Source organism: Indicator indicator, chromosome Z (genome assembly GCF_027791375.1).
Source record: "Indicator indicator isolate 239-I01 chromosome Z, UM_Iind_1.1, whole genome shotgun sequence".
In the NCBI taxonomy this organism is placed as follows: Eukaryota; Metazoa; Chordata; class Aves; order Piciformes; family Indicatoridae; genus Indicator; species Indicator indicator.
The window spans coordinates 83,464,370-83,481,397 of NC_072053.1; the positions used below are offsets into that span (position 1 = coordinate 83,464,370).

At 47.0% G+C, this 17,028-nt stretch overlaps 1 protein-coding gene across 2 annotated transcripts in view; it reads right to left on the bottom strand.

Moving 5' to 3' along the window:
• The window catches only part of DYM (dymeclin), a 248,864-nt gene that overhangs the window by 208,974 nt on the left and 22,862 nt on the right, over positions 1-17,028 (bottom strand). For both annotated transcript variants that reach the window (XM_054398246.1, XM_054398244.1), the window contains exons 6-7: positions 5,134-5,259; positions 2,662-2,804 (exon numbers count right to left, since the gene is read on the bottom strand). In XM_054398246.1, coding sequence (XP_054254221.1) covers positions 2,662-2,804; positions 5,134-5,259 — 269 coding nt within the window. The remainder of the gene's footprint in view (positions 1-2,661; positions 2,805-5,133; positions 5,260-17,028) is intronic.

Below are 17,028 nucleotides of genomic sequence, written 5' to 3' on the forward strand. Positions count from 1 at the left end.
AGGCACAAACAGAACAAATATTTCTATTTTATAACAGGATGTGGCACTTTTTTTTCCCCCCTCTCTTTCTTTACCAAGCAGATCATTAGAAAACTCCTTATAAAGGCTCTTTTGCTTAAAGCTTTAAAGTGAGGAGCCTTAATTCACTGGGAGAGGAGATGGCACTTCACGTACTCATGAAAGAAGCAAGGAAAAAGGTGTAGGAGTACACTAAGGGAGCTCCTAAGACAACAATTCAAGAGGAGTGAAGGGGGTAGAAGTGGAGGAAGAGTCAAGAACAGACGTAGGCTGAAACCTTAAGGGTTTGCATTAGGAAATATAAACCTCATATGCAAGAAGGAAAAAGTCATGGGGGAAATGATATCAGGAGCTACAGAGAAAGGCAGGAGTGGTGGACTTTAAAAGCCAACCCAGTAACCAGAAGAGGAAAAAAGCTGTTTTGCCTGTGGCAGCACTTATGCAGAAAGATACCTAAATATTTAGAACCAAGAAGCACAAAACCACCAGGTAAGCAGAGGTATCGAAACACACAGTGAGAGCGAGCAGGAGTACAAACCACCTACTGAAAACTGCTTCAGAAAAAGCATTTTAAGAGCAATTTTCTCCAGCAATTGAGAAGTAGGAAGAGAATGTACCTGTTGTGACTCTCAAATAAAAAGGTTATAGAGAACTATTTAATTAAACCTCTGCTTAACTGCAAGCCAAGCCACTGCTTTCTGATGCATTTGTTCCAGGCACAACCCAGCCATGGCAGTGGTCTACCCTTGAGTGCGTAAACTGGAAACCAGAAGGAGAAGTGCTCCAGCAGCATGCTGTGCTGTAACATCATCACAGGCAGCAGCAGCAGTGATCTCTGGCCAAGAGGTGCTCTTTTACTGCCTCCATGAGGAGATCCACCACACTGTCACAAGCTGGAAAGTGTTTTCTGGCAGAATGCTTGCAGCTTGAACTTTACTATTCCCTAAGGATGCTGCCAGAGAATGGGTTTCACAAAAGAGCAAAATAAATAGGAGCAGTTTTAACAGCAACTGGCTTGTAAGGTGTTATGTGTCAGGGAAAAAGAAAACAAATTTCATCTTAACTGCTAGCAATATATTGTATTTTAGTCTTATTATATGGAAAGAAAAACCATTAGGAAGAGATTTTGTGTGTAACACACACACCACAAGGATACATCTGGTGTGGGGAAAGGAGCAACCACCAAACCAAACAATACATGGTGTAGCAACCACAGTGTACAGGGTAACAGCCATGAGAATCCTTTTTCTTAACAAAAAATCTCATCACCTCTTTCATATTATTCTCTATAGCAAACAGTCCACCCATGAAAGGTAAGAATCTAGTCATACCACGTAGGAGAAAACGTTATGTCAAAACCTCCTGTGAAAGGCACAAACTGAAATATGTTACAGAATTTCTAACCTAGGTCATTCCCTCAGGTCACAGAATCCTTGGGATGGGATCTACAGAGCCCATCTAGTCCAACCTTCTGCTCAGCAAAGCTCCAGAGCAGCTCATCATACCCAGTGAGTGACTGGAAAGAATATGCTCATAAAGCGTATTGTAAAATCAAAGAACCACAGAATGTCAGGGGTTGGAAGGGACCTCCAGAGATCATTGAGTCCAACCCCCTTGCCAAAGGAGGATGACCCAGGGCAGGTCACACAGGAACACATCCAGGTAGGTTCTGAAAGCCTCCAGAGAAGGAGATTTCCAGAACCTCTCTGGGCAGCCTGCTCCAGGGCTCTGCCACCCTCCAAGTAAAGAAGTTTCTCCACATGTTGAGGTGGAACCTCCTGTGTTTCAGCATGTACCTGTTGTTCCTCATATTTTAAGAAACTTGAAGAATGAGATTTATCAAACCATGGATCCACAGAATGGTCCAACTTCCCCTGCAGTCAGCAGAGACATCTGCGACAAATCAGGTTGCTCACAGCCCCAAACAACCTCATCTGGAATGGTTCCAGGGATGGGACATCTCCCACCTCTCTCGGAGAACCGGGGACAGGCTCTCACCACCCTCAGCCTCAAACATTTCTTCCTCCTCTCCACTCTCAATCTCCCTCTTTTAGTTTCAAACTGTCACCCCTTGTCCTGTCACAACAGGACCTGACAAAAACTCTGTCCCCAGCTTTCTTCTAGGCCCTTTGAAGCATTGCAAGGCTACCAGAAGGTCTCCCTGGAGCCTTCTCTTCTGCAGGCTGAACAAGCCCAACTCTCTCAGCCTGGCCTCCCAGCAGAGGGCTTCCAGCTCTCCCATCATTGCCGTGGCCTTCTCTGGCCCTGCTCCAACAGGCCTCAATGAAAGACAAAAGGTCTAAGTGTGACTTCCACTGCATGCTGTCCTGCAGGCAGCCCTGCAGATTAAATAGCTTCATGTTCTAACACATCTAACAGAGTCACAGAATGGCTCAGGTTGGAAGAGACCTCAGAGATCATCTACCCAACCTCCCCACCATGGGCAGGGACCCCTCTCAGCTAGACTCAGCTCAACATGAACCATGTATAATTACAACCCTCAGAGGCCTGTGGACAGCTATTCTGCGCACACTAGCACCAGCTGTTGAAACAGAAATGGGCTGCAGGAGCCTGTGCAGGAGAGATCACAGAGAGGTTGCCTCCCTAGGTTTGGAAATGCAGCTTACAGACAATCAGACTCACTTGCCACCCCCGAGGCGATGCCGTAGAGCAGCCCTCCTCCGTCTGTCTGCTGCTGGAAGACGTGTGCCCCGGGGGGAGGGCTTCTTTCTTGTCGAATGAAGTTGTACAGCAATGTTTTCACAAGCCTGCTGGTGTATGGGAGGCTGAGAAGCAAAAGAAAAACAGGTTCAGTTGACTCACAGCTTGTAGAATTTGGCACAGCCAACCTCCCAGGCAGGGTGCACAGGCTGGTGTTTGGCATAGGGCACAGGCAGTTACTCTCCCAGTCTGGAGCAGACTGGAAAGGGAAGGTCTTGCCCATGCCAAGCTGTGCTGGCTACAGCAGGGGTCTGCAGGAGCACCTTCACCAGCAGGATCATGGAAATCATTTAGGGTTATCTTCCACTTTTAAATCAACTATGTAAGTTCTGGAATCATTCTATTCTTTTCCTTCAAGGCACAACTGGAAGAATACCTATGCAAAGAAACAGCACAGAATCACAAAACATTAGGGGCTGGGAGGGACCTCCAGAGATCATTCAGTCCAACCCCCCTGCCACAGCAGGATCACCCAGGGCAGGTCACACAGGAACACATCCAGATGGGTCTTGAAAGTCTCCAGGGAAGGAGACTCCACAACCTCTCTGGGCAGCCTGCTCCAGGGCTCCAGCACCCTCACAGGGAAAATGTTTTCCCTTCTGTTCCCACGGAACCTCCTCAGCTCCAGCCTGCCCCCACTGCCCCTTGTCCTGTCACTGGACAACCCTGAGCGGAGCCTGGCTCCATCCTCCTGACACTGCCCTGCACATCTTTATCAACAGCAATGAGGTCACCCTCAGGCTCCTCTGCTCCAAGCTAAAGAGCCCTCAGCTCCCTCAGGCTGTCCTCACAGGGAGATGTTCCACTGCCTGCAGCAGCTTTGTGGCTCTGCACTGCACCCTTTCAAGCAGTTCCCTGAGGTCCCTCTTGAACTGATGGACACAGAACTGGACACAATATTCCAGAAGCAGCCTCACCAGGGCAGAGTAGAGGGGGAGGAGAACCTCTCTGGACCTCCTCATCACATCCCTTCTGATGCACCCCAGGATGCCCTTGGTCTTCTTGGCCACAAGGGCACATTGCTGGCCCCTCACAGTTTGGTGTCACCAGCAAACTTGTTTCTTTAGTAAAATTTTTTCTCCTTGCTTTGGTTACACATAACAGGTAACAATTTTGACTCTGTGTGTGACTGGGGCCAATTTGCAAAGGCCAATGATACATCTGACCTCAGATCAGTGATTTTGACAAATGCGCAAAAAAATTTGGGGTTTAATACAAGGTTACAATGTTTCCAAAACAGAAAAGGATTTCCACAGAAGGAAACTGTTGGTTCCCATTCCCACATGTTTCAGAGATGAACAGAAAAGGGCTGTGTTATGTTCAACTTCACTCCTCCTCCAGAAGTCCCAGACACCTCCTCTCCGGGTATCTGCTACTCCCACCTCAAACATACACACTAATACCTCTCCTCTCAAAAATTCTCCTTTTTGCCCCAAACATTAAATTCTTTCAGTTCAGAGATCTAAGGACTACCAAACCCCACAGGCACTGAGGCTCTGCCCTGCTACTGCTTCAGGCTGAACTCCTGGGCTCCCTCTTCCTGCAGCCACACTAAGCCTCCTTCCTCTCCCTGCATGTGACAGACTCACAGAAAGGTTTGGGTTGGAAGGGACCTTTAAAGATCACCCAGTCCAACCCCTGCAGTCAGCAGGGACATCTGCAACTAGAGAAGTCTGCTCACAGCTCCAAACAACCTCACCTGGCACGTTGATTGGAATGGGGCATCTCCCACCTCTCTGGGCAACCTGGGACTGTTTCTCACTACCCTTAGTGTCCAACATTTCTTCCTTCTCGCCACTCTCGATCTCCCTCTTTCAGTTCAAACCATCACCCCCTGTCCTGTCACAACAGGCCCTGAGAAAAACTCTGTCCCCAGCTTTCTCTGAGGCCTCTTTAAGTACTGATTGGAGGCAGTAAGGTCTAACTAGAACACTCTGTTCTCCAGGCTGAATCAAAGAATGCCAGCATGGTGGGGGTTGGAAGGGACCTCTGCAGATCATCCAGTCCAACCCTGCCGCTGCTAAAGCAGGGCACCCACAGCAGCTTGCCCAGCAGTACAATGACCAGGGGGGGTTGGAAGCTCTCCAGAGAAGGAGACTCCACAACCCCTCTGGGCAGCCTGATCCAGGCCTCCAGCACCCTCACACTAAAGAAGTTTCTCCTCCTGTTCAAGTGGAAACTTCTGCATCCCACTTTGTGCCTGCTGCCTCTTGTCCTGCAGCACTACTATATGTAATCTGGCCCCATCCTCTTGACATCCTTGGCCCTTTACATATTGATCATCACTGAGAAGATCCCTAAATAACCCCAACTCTCTCAGCCTGTCCTCCCAGCAGAGGTGCTGCATCCCTCTGACCATTTCTGACCAGGAGGCACCCCCAGAAGGTGACATACCATCGGCCATGCATCAGGTATCTGTGGATGATGCTCTCTCGTAGAATCTCTTTGTGGAACAACTGGCAGGAGAGGAAGACAATGAGAGTGGTCACAGCTTCCAGAGAAATGCTGTATGTAATATCTCTGCAGGGAAAAAAAGGGGGGGGGGGGGAAGATAAATAACAACTGATTTACTGCGTTTGTTTACAAAGTGACTTCCAGGAACACTTGGTAGCTTCACCTGAGCTCACACCTTGTTTACCACATCAAGGCTCAATTGGGAACACATAAACAACAAATTCAGAAAGCCCAGAATCCCTTCACACTGACAAGGGGTGGTTTTTCTTAGATAGGAGCATTATTTTGTCGTTTGCCAAAACATCAGACGATGTAAAAACACTGAGGAATTGCCCAGAACATTCCAGCTCCAATTTGCAGACTACACTTCAGTCTAAAAATAAATAATGCATCTCAAAACTGTGTACTTTGTCCTATTAAATGTCACAAAATCATAGTGTTAAGAGTCAGGGAAATGTTCTGCCCCATCTGCCAGGAACAGAACACACAAACGCTACTTTAGGCTTAAGAAATGCTCAGGACACCAGGATACAGAATAAGGGAGAAAAAATGGCATTTGCCTCCTTAATCAATGGTAAATTGCAGACTACATGAAACTTTTTAAAACACAATGAAATAACTTGGACATGAACCATTAGCATTCTTGCTATCAACCAAAGATCATTTTTATCTCCTCCAGCAGTCGGGAGACTTCATTTGGTGCAACAGGACCCTTCTGTAACCCAGTCTAATGTTTCTCCCTCTGTTACTGTTTGATTTCCACAGTACCCTTCACAATTCAGTATCGTAGAATTGCTTTGGCTGCAAGAGATCTCTAAGAGCGTCAAGTCCAGCACCACCCACCACTAAACCATGTCCCTCAGCACCACATCTACATGGCTTTGAAATCCATTACTCTAAGGATCATAGAATCATGGAATGATCTGAGTGGGAAGGGGCCTTAAAGATCATCCAGTTCCAACCACACTAGCATGGGCACAGACACTTTCCACTAGAAGAGGGTGATCAAAGCCCCATCCAGCCTGGCCTTGAACATCTCCAGGGAGGGGGCGTCCCTGGAGCAATCTGTTCCAGTGTCTCACCACCCTCACTGTAAAGAATTTCTCCTGATCTCCAGCCTAAATCTCCCCCCTTCCAGCTCAAAGCCATTGCCCCTCATCCTATCACTACGAGCCCTTGTCAAAAGTCTCTTCCTGGCTCTCCCTGGAGCCTTCTCTTCTCCAAGCTGAACAGTCCCAACTCTCTCAGCTATCACCATAAGGGAGGTTTTCCAGCCCTCTGACCATCTCCATGACTCCTCTGGACCCATTCCAATAGTTCAATGTCCATCTTGTGCTGGGGCCACCAGAACTGGACACGGTGCTCCAGGTGGGGTCTCACCAGAGCAGATAAGGAAGAAGAGTTTCATGCACTATGATATGCAGACAGGTTAAGTTCATCTCTTCTGCAGCAGCTCCAGCACAAGGTTTCTGAGTGATCACAGCACTAGTTATTTAGTCCAAGCCAAGAGCAGACTGGAATCACATTTCCTGGCCCACAGTCCACACAGCCACACCACCTCTGATACAGAAATGTTTTCAAAGGGGAGGTTATGCAAACTCACTGGGTTCAAGTGTCTGAATGGGTAACATTTTAAGCAGTAGGTCAGGAAGAGTCAGGCTGCTTCAATAACATTCTCCCTTCAAATCATGAAGCACATTGCAAACAGCTGGAATTTCTGTGATCTACCTGACTTTTTGCCCACTGCTGCGGAAGTCAGCCAGTGTGAGTACTGATAATTACTTCAGGCCAGAGGTTACACTCTGACCTGGTTCCACTGCAAATTCAGTTCAGACAGGAGACAGCCTGAGTAATTCCTCTCCAAAACTGCGATGCTTTGTAATCGACAAGCAAAGCAGGGAATATATATTGATTATTAGAGGTTCAGCCACCAGCAAAGAAAAATATTTTCTATCAAAATAAAAACAACAGCTTGAAAAAATAACTTGTCACTACAGAAAAAAAATCATGAACATTAGAATGGTAAAATAACTTTGGTTGAAAGAGACCTCTCAGATCATTCAGTTAAACCCTTAACCCAGCACTGCCAGGTCACCACTAAACCAGGTACCTTAGCACCACATATGGCTTTGAAATCCCTTCAGGGATGGAGATTCCACCACTGCCATGGGCAGCCTGATCAAGGCCTTGACAACCCTTTCAGGGAAGAAATTGCTCCTTACGTCCAATGGAAACCACCCCTGGTGCAACCTCAGCCCATTTGCTGTTGTCCCATCACTTGTTCCTTAGGAGAAGACACCAACCCGCATCAGGCTCCATCCTCCTTTCAGAGAGCTGTACAGAGCCAGAAGGTCTCTCCTCAGCCTCCTCTTCTTCATACTAAACACCCCCAGATCCCTCAGCTGCTCCTCACAACACTTGTGCTCTAGACCCTTTCCCAGCTTCATTGCCCTTCTCTGGACATGCTCCAGCCCCTCAGCATCCTTCTTGACGTGAGGGGTTCAAAACTGAACCCAGGACTCAAGGTGTGGCCTCACCAATGCCCAGTACAGGGGGACAATCCCTGCCCTGCTCCTGCTGGCCATACTATTGCTGATCCAAGCCAGGATACTGGTGGCCTTCTTGGCCACCTGGGCACTCACTGCCTCATCTTCAGCCAGTGACTGGCAAACACCCCGAGTTCCACTGCCTCATCTTCAGCCACTGCTGTTCACCAACACCCCCAGGTCATTTCCCACTGGGAAGTTTCCAGACACACTGACCCAGCCCTGGGGTGTGGCAGGGGGTTGATGTGACCAAAGGGCAGGAACCAGCACTTGGCCTTGTGAAACCATAGCATTCCCCTCAGCCCACTGATCCAGCCTGGCCAGATCCCTCTGTAGAGCCTCCCAACACTCAAGCAGATCAACACTGCTGCCCATCCTGGTGTCATCTGCAAAGGTACTGAGGGTACCTTTGATCCCCTCGGGCACATCACTGATGAAGGCATAAAAGAGAACAGGCCCAAACACTGAGCCCTGGGGAACACCACTGGTGACTGGCTGCCAAGTGGATTTAACTCCATTCACCACCACTCTTCTGAGCCTAGCCAGCCCGCCAGCTTATCATTAGCAAGGGTGAGAACACAAGAATGTCTCCAACTAACTTTATGATGCACTGCAACATCCACTGGGCCACTTTCCTGCAAGGAAGATGATTTCAGAGTTTATTGTACTCTTTCTCCATTTCAGTCATTCTTTTTTTCCTATTTCTAACAAACCACACAAGTGGGATAGCAAAACTGATCAGATGATATGAAACTCCTTCCTATTTTTATAAGATTCAGTGTAAAGAAATAAAGAAGTTATTTTAATGTATTAAGCAATTTTTTTCCAATCTGCTAGTATCCTTATGTGCCATCTGGAGTGCTCAGCACAGCACAGACAGGGAGCTGGTGGAGCAGGGCCAGAGGAGGCCACAGCAATGCTGGCAGGGCTGGAAGGGCTCTGCTGGGAGGCTCCAGGCTGAGAGAGTTGGGCTTGGGCAGCCTGCAGAAGAGAAGGCTCCAGGGAGACTTTCTGGTGGCCACAGGAGCCTAGGAGAGCCCCTGAGAGCCAAGGAGCCTAGAAGAAAGCCTGTTGTGAGAGGACAAGGGGTGATGGTTTGAAACTCAAAGAAGGAGACTGAGAGTGCAGAGAAGTAAGAAATGTTTGACATTGAGGGTGGTGAGAGCCTGCTCCAGGCTGCCCAGAGAGGTGGGAGATGTCCCATCCCTGGAAACACTCCAGGTGAGGTTGTTTGGGTCTGTGAGGAACCTGCTCTGGTTGAGGATGTCCCTGCTGACTGCAGGGGGTTGGACTGGATGAGCTTTAAAGGACCCTTCTAACCCAAAAACATTCTGTCATTCTAAACACCTCAGAAAGGGAAAAAAAGAATAAAAAAAATGAATTTCTGCATGCAGCAACTCCATACAGTTATTCCCATTTTCCTGCTGTTCAAAACACAGTTAGGGCACATTTAACTGCAGAAACATTCCACTCAACCCCTAGAATCTGTTCAAATTAAATCTGCTGTGACATAAAGTCAACCAGAGTACTTGTAGCTGAGGTAAACACTCCACTCCAGTCACCCTTAATTTATCAGCCCAGGAGAAAGCTTCAGAATAAAATTATTTCCTCCACCAAGGGTCAAAGGAACCGTTTTGTAGAACTGAACCATTTGTAAAGGGTCACAAAAACTACCAGGAGACTCTACCAGCTTCAAAGAAAACTCTGTTTATTTGTTTTGAGAGACTACAGAATAGGAGAGGTGGGTTTTGAATTGATTTTTATTTGATTCATTGCTATCAGTCACAAAGAATGACTTGACATGGAATTTATGCTGAGCTCCAACTTCTTTTCAAAACTTTGCTGGCATATAAAGAGGAAACTCAAAATAATGAACTCCTGTATCAATTACACATCAAAACTATTTAGCTGCTTAGTTCAGAAAACCTGAAGAACTGCAGGATCTTTTCAGTTTCTTTGCTTCTTTTTCTTCCTTTCCAAAAAACGAAAAAATCCACAGATGAAGCTCTTGCCCCAAGCAAATGGACTTCATAAAGCACTATACCCAGGCATACAGAGGTCTTTTTTGGGGGTTTCCCTCCTGGATCTTCTCTTTCAGAGACTTCAATTTATACTCTCACTTATTTTTTCTCTCTCTCCTTTCCACTGATGGAAATATTCCCATATCAGGCATGGGATATTGCAAATAATCCTGATATTAGCCTTCGGCATGCTTCTTCCATGAGGAAAAAGCCTGGCATGGACAGAACTCTAGAACTCAGGGCAAATGTTTCTCACCTATATTTGGGTTCTGTCCTGACCACAGGTAGCTATCCTCCTCAGCAACACATTTCCTACACAGTGACACAAACCAAGCCCCTGCTCTTTAACCAGATGCAGCAGTTACAGGCTCTTGCATGTGACACCCAAGTTAAAAATGATGTTTGTTAACATTTAGAAAGCAAAGCCACATCTTATGCATCCATGATTGTCTTACATTGCAAATTCAGAGAATGAAAAACCATAGAATTATAGAAACATTTTGGTTGGAGAAGACCTTCAAGATCATCAAATCCAACCATTAGTGCAGCATTGTCAAGACCATTACTAAACATCTCCCTCAGCACCACATCTACACAACTTTTAAATCCTTTCAGGGATGGGGATTCTACTATTGCCCTGAGCAGCCCGGTCTAGGTCTTGACAACCCTTCTGGGGGAAAAAAAAAAATCATTCCCCAGTGCAACCTCAGGTCATTTACTCAAGTTCTAGCACTTCTTACCTGGGAGAAGAAATTGATTCCCACTTCACTACATCCTCCAAGCAGTGCTCACTACTGCTCTCTGTGCTCACCACAATGCTCAGATTTGTTCCCTGCCCACAAGTCTGTGCAAGAGGAACTAAGATGACAACTGGGGATATTCTTGTGAGCAGGGCCTCCTGTGACAGGACAACAGGTGATGGTTGGAAAACTAATCTAGATTCAGACTAGATAAAAGCAAGAAATGCTGGACACTGAGGGTGGTGAGAGCCTGTCCCAGGTTGTCCAGAGAGGTGGGAGATGTTCCATCACAACCAACATTCCAGATCAGGTTGTCTGGGGCTGTGAGCAACCTGGTCTAGTTGCAGATGTCCCTGCTGACTGCAGAGGGGTTGGACTGGATGAGCTTTGAAGGTTGCCTTTCCAAACCATTGTATAAAGCACAGAGGCAATGCACAGGAAAATCTCACTAGTAGCTCCAGCCAGCACTCTGAGGGCACGTGCTGTTGTAAACACTTTCATGACTCAATCAAGTTCAGCTATTTCCATTTCAGCACACAGGGGCTCAGAGCTCATAAAGGATTTCACACTTCCAGAGCAAACAGGCTGAACAGTCAGAAGCAAACCTCTGAATTTCAACTCACACCACCAGACCCCTCCCAGTTTAAATACTTTTTTCCTGCACTTTCACCTTGCCAGAGCTTTCTACTCTGAGAATTAAAATGTAACTCATTTTCTAATTTAGGAGAGTTGCCAAAAAGGCTGATTTATAAAAAAACAAAACAAAACACCAAAAAAACCAAAAACCTCTCTGAAATGGTACAGGAACCAGGTCTCATTTCCCTGCTTCCTGAAGGGCCCATCAGAAAGGTGAAAGAGGAGTCACCACTGAGGAGAGGATCACATCTGAACACTGAGAAGCAAATTGAACGTGTGGTTCCCAGTCTCAGGATAGAAGGGCTCCAAGTGAACATAATCTTTCCTCTTGGACTGGCTCCTAATTTGACACCCACTGATGGCAGACAGGCACCGTGGCAGACGGTAATGCGCTAAGCTCGTTACAGCTGCCTACAAACATTTGGAGATGTCCCAAAGGGGCACTCAAGAAACACCAACTGGAAGCAGGGAGCATCGCTGACGTGTCCTGCTGCGTCTCCCCCGCGCCGGGCGCATGGCACTGAGAGACACAATGAGAGGGAGAAAACCACCAAAGATGGAAATGTTCTATAGGGGGCCTTGAAGGGGTTGAAGTGAGAGGTGGATTCAAGGAATCACATGTCATGGGTTGGGAAAGGACCTCCGGAGACTGAGTCCAACCCCCCTGTCAGAGCAGGATCACCTAGGGCAGGTCACACAGGAATGCATCCAGGTGGGTTTGGAAAGTCTCCAGAGGAGACTCCACAGCCTCTCTGAGCAGCCTGTTCCAGTGCTCCATCACCCTCACAGTAAAGAAGTGTCTCCTCCTGTTGAGGTGGAACCTCCTGTGTTCCAGCTCATATCCATTGTTCCTTGTCATTGAGCACCACCAAACAAAGCCTGGCACCTTCACCCTGACACCCACCCCTCAGGTACTTATAAACATTCATAAGATCCCTCTCAGCCTTCTTCTCTCCAGGCTAAACAGCCCCAGGGCTCTCAATCTCTTTTCACAGGAGTGATGTTCAAGTCCCCCAGTCATCCTTGTAGCTCTCCTTTGACCTCTCTCCAGCAGGTCTCTGTCTCTCTTGAACTGAGGAGCCCAAAATTGGACACAGTATTTCAGGTGTGGTCTCACCAGGGCAGAATAGAGGGGGAGGAGAACCTCTCTAGACCTGCTGGACACACTTTTCTTGATGGACCCCAGGATGCCCTTGTCCCTCTTGGCCACAAGGGCACATTGCTGTCCCATGCAGAACTTGCTGTCCGGTACAACTCCAAGGTCCTTCTCCATGGAGCTGCTCTCCAGCAGGATGACCCCCAGTCTGTACTGGTGCCTGGGGCTGTTCTTCCCCAGATGCAGGACTCTGCACTTGTCCTTACTGAACTTCTTGATGTTCTCCTTCATCCAGCTCTCAGCCTGTCCAGACATTGGATGGCAGCACAGCCTGAGGGGTGTTAACCAACCCTAACCCCCAGATGCATATCATCAGTGAATTTGCTGAGACTACACTCAATCCCCTCATCCAGGTCATTGATGAAGATACTGAACAAAACTGGATGCAGTACTCATCCCAGGGGAACACCACTGGCCACAAGCTTCCAGCTAGATTTATTATTCCCAGAATTATTCCCAAACCATCAGAGACTATATGGCTGTGTACATCCTTACCTCACTGTCATTTAGTTCTGGTCCTTATAGAGTAAAAAGATCAGATAAAGTCTAGGACTTTTAAATGTAGCACAGAGAATTCATATTCTTCTGTATTTACCAATCACAGAATCATTTTGATTGGAATAGACCCTTAAGATCAAGTCCAACTGCTAACCCAGCACTGCCAGGTCACCACTAAACCTCAGCACCACATATCCATAGCTTGGAAAGCCCTCCAGGGATGGGATGGGCAGCATGGGCCAGGCACTGACAACTCTTCCCAAGAAGAAATTGTTCCTAATCTCTAACCTAAATTCCCCTGGTGCAACCTGTGCTCATTTCTTCTTGTCCCATCACTTGCTCCTTGGGAGAAGTGACCAAGGAGTGACCTGTATCCAACCTCCTTTCAAAGAGTTGTAGACAGCAAGAAGCTCTCCCCTCAGTCTCCCTTTCTCCAACAACTCGTTAGCAATACTCACTTTATCCCTCAAGTGCAGAACACATAAGAGCCATCCAAATACCTATAAAAACAGCTCCAGTGACTTAGCTTGTAAAGCTCCCATGACTGAGCTTGTAAAGTTTTCAGCCCCCATGGAAAGGACAGCCCCAGAGAAGATGAGCTAGGGGCTCAAAAAGCTACCTTAAACCACTGCAAAGATTTGGACAGAATCAGACCACAAGAGAGTGGTCCAGTGGACAGACTGCTCTGAGGGGGGATGAAATACTGCACCATGCTGCCCAGAGGTTGTGGAATCTCTTGCTCTATAGAGCTTCCAATCCCACCTGGCCATTGTGATTCCAGGCAAGCTGCTGATGCTGCCCCTGCTTTAGCAGAGGGGCTGGGACTGGATGATCTCCAGAGATTCCTTCCAGTCCCCACCATACTGGGATTCTGCCCAAAAGAGACACAGCTGACTTCAGTGTCAAGGTGTCTTTGCTCACCAGACCAGAGACCAAGCCCACATACCAGGAGGCAGATATTTTTCAAGATGCATCCAACTTATTTTGTGAAGACAGGGCTGAAAAACCTAACAGAGAAAGGAGATTATGAGGACCTTGAATAGACAACGTGATGGGTGATGAACAGCACAGACCCCTGATCCTATGATCTGGAATTAAAAAGTCTGTTACAAGTTTTTAAGGGCAGGCTGGATGTGGCTCTGAGCAGCCTGGTCTAGTGTGAGGTGACCCTGCCAGTGGCAGCAGGGTTGGAACTGGATGATCCTTGAGGTCCCTTCCAACCCTAACAATTCTATGATTCTATAAATCCAAGTTAAAATTTTAGTGGAAAGGGGGACAGAGAAACTGATCTAAGTATAAAACAAAAACTAAATTAGAGCAAACTTAGAAGACTATGTAGCACAGATCAAGATTCCTCTGCTTAGCACCTTTACACACGTAAGAGGCCACACCTCTGCCATAAGAAAAAAAGGACTTAAGGATGACGGAGAAAATCTTCCAAATAAAATGTATTTGTTGCATCACCAACATGCAGCAGCAGCAGCAATTAAAAGTCCCTTTTGTACTCCTCAAATCCCTCCTACATGGAGTACAAGAGCCTTAAATCCATGAAGCTCTTCAAGCAAAGCCAGACAAACCTCTTTCAGTTTGGGTATTTTTGCTAGCTTCAGTCTAAGCCTCAACAGATGGAAGTTTCCCTTTGATAGTTTAGACAAATCTACCAAGTCTAATAGCTCTTCAAATCCTGGAGCTACAACCAGCCTGATAGAGTTCCTCAAAGAGTCCTTTTTTAAGATAGCATTGTTCTGAATCAAAATACAGCAACTCCTGAAACAGGAGGAAAAACAGTTCTTGAACTCTTTGCTGCTCAAAATCAGCAAAGAAGAAAGCCTTAACTTTTCTCATTACATGTACTTGATATTGTTCCCACACTTCAATGACTCTCCAGAGCTTCAAGATCAATTTCATTGCCCTTTTTCCTCCTACATTTGGCTTTTAAGCTCCCAGGAAATGTAGCAAGCAACCTTAAATGAGTCAGAACATAGAATCACAAAACTCTCTAAGCTAGAAGAGACTTTTAAGATCATTGAGTGCAGCCATTAACCTAACACTAGCAAGTCTGCTGCTAAATCATGTCCCTCAGCACCGCATCTACGTGGCTTTCAACTACCTCTAGGGATGATGATTCAACCACTGCTCTAGGCAGCCTGCACCAGGCCTTGACAACCCTTTCCAGGAAGAAATTGTCCATGTTTCATGGACAAACTAAACCTCCCCTGGTGCAACTTGAGGACGTTTCCTCTTGTCCTATCACCAACCCCCACCTGGCTCCAACCTCCTTTTGGGGAGCTGTAAAGAGCCAGAAGGTCTCTCCTCAGCCTCCTCTTCTTCATACTAAACACCCCCAGATCCCTCAGCTGCTCCTCAAACACTTGTGCTCTAGACCCTCTACCAGCTTCATTGCTCTTCTCTGGACATGCTCCAGCCCCTCAATGTCCTTCTTGACACGAGGGGCCCAAAACTGAACCCAGGATTTGAGGTGTGGCTTCAGCAGTGCTAAGCAGAGGGGGACAACACCTGCCCTGCTCCTGCTGGCCATACTATTGCTGATCCAAGCCAGGATGCTGGTGGCCTTCTTGGCCACCTGGGCACTCACTGCCTCATCTTCAGCCAGTGATTGGCAAACACCCCCAGGTCGTTTTCCACCAGGCAGCTTTCCTGCCACTCTACCCCAAGCCTGGAGCCTTCATGGGGTTGTTGTGACCTAAGGGCAGGATCTAGCACTTGGCCTTCTTGAACCTCATCCCACTGGCCTCAGTCCTTCAATCCAGCTTGTCCAGGTCCCTCTGCAGACCCTCAAGCATGTCAGCACTCCTACTCAGCTCAGTGTCATCTGCAAATTCACTGAGGGTGCCTTGATCTCCTCATCCAGATCACTGATAGAGATGTGACACAGAATTTGCCCCAGCTCCCTAAGGCACACCACTGGTGAACAGCCACCAGTTGGATCTAATTCTATCTCCACCACTCTTTGGGCCCAGCCATCCAGGCAGTCTTTAACCCAGCAAAGCACCACCCATCCAAGCCATGAGCAGCCAGATTCTCAGGAGGATGCTGTGAGACATGGTGTAAAAGGCTTTAGTAAAGCCCAGGCAGACAACACCCACAGCCTCTCCCTCCATCCACATTTCAGTTAGCATTTCAGTTTGGAAGTAACTTGAGATTGCAACCCAAACCAGTTGTATCTACAGCAAATAATGGAATGTAACAGAAACACCCCTCACTTCTACCAGCACCACAGGGTGCTCCTTGCTAGTGATGTAACTAGATCACAGCATCTCCTTTTTTTTTCCCCTCCACATGCATTTAGAGCTTTTAATGAAGTGAAAATGTCCTGATAACAACCAGATGTTCTCTTATGTACACCAGCTCTCAGCAAGCTGCTGAAAGAAGCCTTCATAATTTAAAGCTTTGGGAGCTCTATCTTGCAACAAATCATTTGTTTCTACATAAAAGTCACACAATTAAACACTGAAGTTGCATCTTTTTTGCTAATCAAGTGGGTTTAATCATCCATGTGAGAGTCCTCAAGGCTAACATTAACAAAACCAAACAGAAAAAAAAAAAAAGAATAAAAAAGTAGAGTATACGTAACCTTCCCGAGGGAGCCATAAATCAAACATCAACCCAAGAGTTGCAAGGGTCTGAATTCTTGAAAAGCAATAACGCTGTAGATCCTATAAAATGTCTGAAAATTAAATGTGAAACCTTGTTCCTTGTTGCTTTGTACAACACAGCAAAGCCTGCTGTTCCAAAGGGTAATTCAAGACCTTTCAAGTAACTCAGCTACACAGCCAGAGTACCACATTCCCTACTACAACCTGGTTTAGCTACACTAAGTGTAACAGTTTTAAAGTACATTTGTCCTTCCCAGCACAAACCAAGTTGGAGAAACAGTTCCCTAAATTCATAGAATCATGGAATGGTGTAGGTTGGAAGGGACCTTAAAGACCATCTAGTTCCAGGCCCCCTGCCATGGGCAGGGACACCTCCCACCAGCCCAGGTCACTCAAGGTCTCATCCAACCTGTACTTGAACACCTCCAGGGAAGGTGCAGCCACAGCCTCCCTGGGCAACCTGTTCCAGTGTCTCACCACCTTCACTTCCCCACCTCACATACTTTCTTTATTAATTTTAAGATAGATTGCTCACCTGTATTTTCCACCTATGTCTGGGGGTTATTTCATAGGCAGACATGAGCTCATTCTTTCAAGGCTTCCACTAAAGCAAGCTCAGAG